This window comes from Brassica napus, chromosome A9, assembly GCF_020379485.1.
Source record: "Brassica napus cultivar Da-Ae chromosome A9, Da-Ae, whole genome shotgun sequence".
Lineage (NCBI taxonomy): Eukaryota > Viridiplantae > Streptophyta > Magnoliopsida > Brassicales > Brassicaceae > Brassica > Brassica napus.
This window is the reverse complement of record NC_063442.1, coordinates 11,339,501-11,347,043: the sequence shown is the minus strand read 5'-3', so window position 1 is coordinate 11,347,043 and position 7,543 is coordinate 11,339,501. Positions and strand designations below refer to the sequence as shown.

The following is a 7,543-nucleotide window of genomic DNA, read 5'->3' as shown; positions in this document are numbered from 1 at the left end:
TGCATAAAGGGATGCTTTAGCTGTTGAGGTGAAGAACGGAATTGAGGTAAGGCTGGGGACTGAAGTTATATAATATAGTTATTTTCTTATGTATTTTTCTGATATTTTTCTTAAACCCTTAACCACCAGAGCATTGTAAATATTAAGTATCTTGCACGTCTCTTGGAGGGCTAAGAGTTTTAGTCGACGTCGATTGATCAGTTTTATATTTGTAACGTCTCTAATTCAAAACCGAACATGAAACTTTGGTTTCATTCGGCAACAAAAGAACATAATATGATTGTTTTGTTGTGAGCAAAGTAAATCGAAAAATTAAAGAAAAGATTTTGATAAAACAAACAAAAAGTTGTTTCAAGAAACAAAGATGTCCCATATGGAAAAGGAAAGCAAAAGCATCTACCGTTCTGATACAGTATTGAAGAGTCAAATAAAACTAGTATCTTCACTCAAACAATTGAACATATAAGAAACCAGTTTTGCTACAAACCACAAAGTATTTTTATTCTTCGTCATAATACCGTAAAAGAAAAACATAAGTCTGATTAATTATACAATAAAACACACAAGATTGCATAGAGATTATTATTCAGTTGATTCGCCAATACCCAAGTTGGTAAGAGATTTGCTTCAGATCAGATCATCTACAAAACATAAGAACCAAACGCCAATCAAATTCAGCAGAATTTTACTTCTTAAAAAAAAAAAAATGTCACATTAAACACTGTAAATTCGGTTTCTATCCTTTCTAAAGGTAGGCAGAGAACTTGAGAGAAAGGTGTTTGATTTATCTGAATTTTACTGAAGTTTATTCATCTGAAAACTTGATTACAACTCTAGCCTTAGCTTAGGTTTTATACAAATGAAAAGAACAATCTGGATACGTCACAGCTGTCTTGACAGCTCACTCACTTTCACCTTGAAGAGCATCAAATCGGTTGCGCAAAGAAAGGTGAGTAGCTGGCTGTACCGTACGTTTGTTTTGACTGATAGCTTTGTCTTGTCTTGTAGTTTTGGTGACCGTTGATGAAGCCAGATGTGTAATGGGCTTGTTGTGAGGAGAGCCCAATGTATTCTTTCTATCTGGCCCGTTGGGTCTAATACCCCCGCTCAAACTCGAGGTGGGTGGAAACTCAACACCGAGTTTGTATCGCAAGTTGTAGAAGCTCTGTTGAGGAAGAGACTTGGTGAACACGTCTGCAAGTTGTTGAACTGCTGGAATGTGTTTAACAATTAGAGAACCGTCTGCAACCTTTTCACGAGCAAAGTGGTAGTGAGTAGCGAAGTGTTTGGACTTGCGATGAAGTACGGGGTTCGCTGTTAACTGAACTGCTGACAGATTGTCACAGTAGACCTCTGCGGCTGTGTATTGCTTCACGCCTATGCTGTTCAACATACCCACTATCCATTCAAGCTCAGCTGCTGTGTCTGAGAGAGTTCTGTATTCAGCTTCCGTCGACGACCTAGCCACGGAGTCTTGTTTCTTCGCTGACCATGATATTAAGTTGGAACCGAGGAAGGTGCAGAAGCCTCCCGTAGAGCGTCTTGTGTCCTGACAACCGGCCCAATCACTGTCACAGTAAGCCCTCAGCTGTGAGTTCGTGTCAGACTCGAAGGAAACTCCCATGTTGATCGTCCCTTTGAGATACCTGAGGATTCGTTTCAGTAGATTGAAGTCCGAGACTGTTGGTTCATGCATCTTCTGACATACCAGGTTTACTGAGAACTGAATGTCTGGTCTAGTCAACGTGAGATACTGTAACTTTCCTGCTAGACTTCTGAAGTAAGTGGGGTTATCGAACACTTTATCTTGATTTGGGATTCTGTCAAGTTGGAGAGGAAGAGGTGTGGGCATTGGGGCACAATCCAACATCCCTGCAGCTTGTAACAGATCTGAAGCATATTTCTCTTGATTTAGAAACAGTCCCGTAGGTGTGAAGTGAGCTTGAATGCCAAGGAAGTAACTTAGCGGACCCATGTCTTTCATACGGAACTGCTTCTTAAGAGCCTGAAGAAGTTGTTGAATCAGGTCATTGTTGTTTCCTGTCAAGACCATGTCGTCAACGTAGAGGAGAAGGAAGATGACGTCTTTTTCCTTCTGATAGACGAACAGTGATGGGTCTTTGACATTGCATTTGAAGCCAAACTCAAGAAGAAAGGAGCTGAACTTGTCAAACCAAGCTCTCGGTGCTTGTTTGAGTCCATAAATAGCTTTGTGAAGAAGACAAACATAATCAGGATGAGCTTTGTCTTCAAAACCTGGAGGCTGTTTCATGTAAACTGTTTCAGTCAAGTCTCCATGTAAGAATGCGTTCTTGACGTCTAGCTGTCTCATATCCCATCTGTTGACAACAGCAAAGTGAAGAACAATTCTTACTGTTGCTGTGCGCACTACTGGACTGTAAGTCTCCAGAAAGTCCACACCTTCTTGCTGTTCATTTCCTCTTGCTACTAACCGAGAGCGAAGCTTTAGTAGTGTACCATCCGCGTTGAGTTTTACTTTGTGAACCCATCCTGATCCTATCGGCTTTGCGCCTGAAGGTAGTGGAACAAGACTCCATGTTCCAGTTTCATGACAAGTGTCGATTTCTTCTCCCATAGAGCCATTCCACCCTTGATGATTCAATGCTTCAGAGGTCGTTCTTGGAGGTTGAGGAAGACCTTTGACCGTGAACATAGCATAGCGTGGGTTTGGTTTCATTACACCAGCTTTGCCTCTAGTCGTCATCCTGTGAGAGTTTTCTGGTTGCGGAGCAGGGACTATAGCTTCCGCAGCATCATGTTGATCATCTTCTGAGTCTGAGTTACTTTCAGAAGATGACGAAGTTTGTTGACCAGTAGCACCCACTGTCTGTGTAACTGTAGGTTGTGGTACTGACACTGGAACTGTGATCGTCTGTCCAACCTCTTCGTGCTGTGTTGTTTCATCATCACCTGACTGTGCCGGGTTAAGAGATGATGGAAACTGCAGGCGCCAAGCACAGCTAAGACGTGAGGTTGTAGGAGGTAAGAGATGCTTGTAGACATCAGTATAAGGAAGTCTTGTTTCATCAAATAGAACGTGTCTATTGATGTAAACACGACCAGTGGGTGGATGGTAGCAGCGGTATCCTTTATACTTTTCATTGTAGCCAACAAAGACGCATAGGAGAGACTTTGGATCAAACTTGTTCTCGGCATAAGGTCGAAGGTACGGAAAGCAAGCAGAGCCAAAAACTCGAAGTGCAGTGTATACAGGAGGTTTTCCATTCAGCAGCTCAAACGGACTCACCATCTTGCCATTGACTGAAGATGGTAACAGGTTACTGAGAAAGGAAGCTGTATAGAAGGCTTCTACCCACAACTCATAAGGCAAGTGTGCTTGATACAACATCGATAGTCCCAGCTCTGTGATGTGTCTGTGCCGCCGTTCAGCTATTCCGTTTTGTTCAGGTGTGTGTGGACATGACACAATGTGTTTTATCCCCGTTGTAGCAAAATGGTTAGTGAGAGAGTTGTTTATGAATTCCCCACCACCATCAGACTGAAAAATCGCAATCTTCTTGTTGTATTGGTTTTCGACTTGTAGTTGAAACGCTTTGAAGATTGAAAACACTTCAGACTTGTATTTAAGGGGATAAAACCAACAAAACCTTGAGTAATTGTCAATGAACACAACGTAATATCGAAATCCCTGAACTGAAACAACAGGTGCAGGACCCCAAACATCACAATGTATTCTCTCAAGGACTCTACTTGACCGGAAAACTGAACTAGAAAACGGAAGTTTGCACGTCTTGCCGACTTGACATGCTTCACACAGATGCTGAGACAGCTTATTGAAGGAGATAGCTTTTGTTGTAGATAGATGCTTCAGAACTTGATCGTTGGGATGTCCTAGTCTCATATGCCACACTCTGTCACTTGCTGCTTGCTGTCGAGACGAGTAGAAGACTTGAAACTGAGAGTCATCCAACCGATACAAGCCCTTAGTTTTGCTTCCCTGACTGAGCACTTTGTTGGTTCGCTTGTCCTTAACACACACAGTTGTAGCATCAAAAGTGAACTCACAGGGGTAATCATCAGTAAGTTTGGACACAGACAACAGTGATTTGGTTATATCAGGACAGACCAGAACATCAAGGAGAGGGAGAGTACCTGATCCTGAAGAGATCGAAGCAGAACCAACGTGCGTAATAGGCAAGAAATCACCATTACCCACCATAACTTGATCACCACCATTGTAGTTATGAGCCTCTTCAAGATGTTGAGCTGAGCTTGTCACATGGTGAGACGATCCGCTGTCAGGGTACCACTCTGCGCCGCTACTTCTCTGATTTGATGCAGTGGTGAGAACATTGGCTTGTGGAGGAGGGTCGTTGATCGCAAAGTTATCATCAAACCTCCAGTGACATTTGTATGCCGCATGACCATACTTGCCACAGATTTGGCATGTGGGGCGTTGATTGTTGTAGCCGCTGGAGTTTCTGTTAGCAGTTTGACCGAACTGCTGTGGGAACCCTCTTCCTTGCGTAGAGTATGAACCGCGTCCTCTGTAACCTCCACGGTTCTGTCCTCGACCACGTCCAGAGTAGCCTCCTCGATTCATATAGTAGGCTTGATGTGGTGTTACTTCAGGAGGTTGTTCATAAGACTGCAGCTTGTCGTCAAAACCAGTGAGCTTGTGAACTACATCTTCAAAACAAGGCCCTGGTGGCGTGTCCATGGAGTGTTCTATCACCGTACAAACAGCTTCATATTCTTTGCCTAAGCCGTTAAGAACTCCATAGATTTTCTCATTCTCGGTGAGAGGGGATCCTATAGAATCTAACTGATCACAGAGAGATTTGATCTCAGATAGATAGGTAGCCATTGTTTTATTACCTTTCTTCATAGTCTGAACACGTCGGTGAAGGTCCATCTTTCGTGACGCCGAGACACGATTGTACTTCTTTGCCAACGCCATCCAGACATCATGAGAGGTGTGAAGGCCATAGACTGTCTTCAAAGCATCTTCTGACAGAGTACCATACAGCCACGCAAGTATGAGCTGATCTTTCTGGATCCACTTGTTGAAGTCCGGGTTCACCGCTTTGGTTTCTTCTTCTCCATTACGAACGGTGATTGTCGGGGCAGGACGTGGGTGAGATCCATTGACGTAGCCCAAAAGCGCTTGACTTGAAAGAAACTGCTCGAACTGAAGCTTCCAAAGTAGGTAGTTTCCTTCTTTGAGCTTCAAAGTAACAACGTGAGTGAGAGTGAGAGCTGTAACAGCGACGGTGTCTTGATTCCCATCCATCGTCTGTGCTCTGATACCATAAAGGTAGGCAGAGAACTTGAGAGAAAGGTGTTTGATTTATCTGAATTTTACTGAAGTTTATTCATCTGAAAACTTGATTACAACTCTAGCCTTAGCTTAGGTTTTATACAAATGAAAAGAACAATCTGGATACGTCACAGCTGTCTTGACAGCTCACTCACTTTCACCTTGAAGAGCATCAAATCGGTTGCGCAAAGAAAGGTGAGTAGCTGGCTGTACCGTACGTTTGTTTGGACTGATAGCTTTGTCTTGTCTTGTAGTTTTGGTGACCGTTGATGAAGCCAGATGTGTAATGGGCTTGTTGTGAGGAGAGCCCAATGTATTCTTTCTATCTGGCCCGTTGGGTCTAATACTTTCTGAAAACATACAGAGAATTGATATTAGAAGAAAAGATGTTTTACCTGGTGCGTAGTTTGTCTGTTAAAATATTATATGCATGATTTCAACAGAAGGGATGTGTTGGACTTTGTAGTAATCTTCTCCTCCTTCGGACAATCTTTTCTTCCATTCCTCTCCCATGTTTTCAACTCTCAAATACTTTAAGGAAGTGATGAATGGCAGCCCAACAGGAAACTCCTTTAGTTTTTTGCAATTATCTATAGAGAGAGTATAAAGAAGGGGCATGGAGCCTTCTTCTACTATCCACTCTTTCAACTTCTCTAGCTCCCCTAAATATAGCTTCTGCAACTGAGGAAACCCACCCCTCGAGCAAACCATTCTCCTCCCACTGAAAGATCCACTCCCTAATTTAACCTCTTTCAGATGCACCAGCTTCTCTAGAATCCACATTGGGTCCTCCTTCAAACCACTCCCGAATAGATACAGGCTTGTTAGGCGAGAAGGGAACTGTAGTTCATCAGAGAGCAAAGGAATATTTGTACTCAACTTCAGCTTGTTGAGTTTATCAAATTCCAATAGAGTGCTCCATTTGTTAGTCCCCATAGGCACTCGTCCTTCTTTCGTCCCCTTAGCCCCTTCGTATACTATATCAAGATTTTCCAGGTGTCTCAATCCATGTATCGATGCAGAAAGAGTTTCTAAGCTGGTCTCATCAGTTATCTTGATTCCAAGAGTCCTCAATCTGGCCATACCACGAAGATCCTCTAAATCGCAGTACTCCGTTGAGAAATTAACCAAGGTCTCCAAGTTTACTAGATGATTTAATTCCAACTTTCTCTTCTTTCGCCTACACCTTGGTAATGCAAGGTATCTCAATTCTTCCATTCCCAACAAGTAGGTGTGCGTGAGTAAATGAGAACGCCCAGTTACATTTAAATTTAGATAGATCAGCAGCTTTAGATTTTGTAGAGAAGAGGGAAGATGAGATACCCACGCACCTTCTAAGTTCAGATATCTTAAGTGTATGAGCTCTCCAATGCTATCAGATAACTTCCTTTCTTCAAATTTGGCTCCAGGAAGATGTAGTACTCTCAAAAGTTCCAACCTTGTTAAGCCTAAATCCGAAAGGCTCCAAAGTGCTCCATCCTTTTTATCAAATGTATCAATGGACGTATCTTCTGGAACAACCCGAAATAAATTATCTTCAGCCAATAATGAATACAAATCCGACTTCCAGAAAACCACTAGAGATCGAACCTTTGGATTACTAATATCTTTCTCAACATTCAATGTAGTCGGATCATGTGAGACAAACCTCCGTGACTGATAGTGTGAAGTCGGAGAGCTGACACCAACAGTATGTAGGAAATTCTCTTCTTTGGCTTTATACAAACAAATTTCTCTCATCAAGTCATGCAAACGGCATGTCTCAAATCTCCCAGTGGTTTTGTCTATTTCGGATATAACCATATTTCTTCTCACCAACTCCCATATGTAATTATCTCCAACAACTCCAATGCTGTTATCTCGATTGCTGTCTCCAGTTCCATACTTAAGTATTCCTTCTGCAGCCCAGTAATAAGACAGATCTTCAACATTTATTTCATAATCTTCTGGAAAATGGGCTAGGTAGAGGAAGCATAACTTCAGATAAACAGGCAACTCTTCAAAGCTTAGAGACAATATATGGTTAAGCGAATTATTGTTGTCGTCACTGGTTCCACCAACGAGATGAGATCTAATATTCTCAGATAACCGTTCCCAGTTGTGAATTGTGTATTTCTCAGCCAGCAATCCCCCTAACACTCTGATAGCCAAAGGCAATCCCCGACAATGTTCCATCATTTTCTTTCCCATCTTTTCCATCTCCTTATCATCTGGAGTCATTTCTGCACAAATTATAAAACA

The 7,543-nt window shown here is 42.3% G+C and overlaps 1 protein-coding gene across 3 annotated transcripts in view; it reads right to left on the bottom strand.

Moving 5' to 3' along the window:
* Positions 1–421: 421 nt before the first annotated feature.
* LOC106433696 (probable disease resistance protein RXW24L) overlaps positions 422–7,543 on the bottom strand; it is a 30,938-nt gene continuing 23,816 nt past the window's right edge. For 2 of the 3 annotated variants that reach the window (XM_048739899.1, XM_048739898.1), the window contains exons 4-5: positions 5,698–7,524; positions 422–641 (exon numbers count right to left, since the gene is read on the bottom strand). In XM_048739899.1, coding sequence (XP_048595856.1) covers positions 5,717–7,524 — 1,808 coding nt within the window. In that variant the 3' untranslated portion in view covers positions 422–641; positions 5,698–5,716. The remainder of the gene's footprint in view (positions 642–5,697; positions 7,525–7,543) is intronic. The other variant, XM_048739900.1, reaches the window with a different exon arrangement.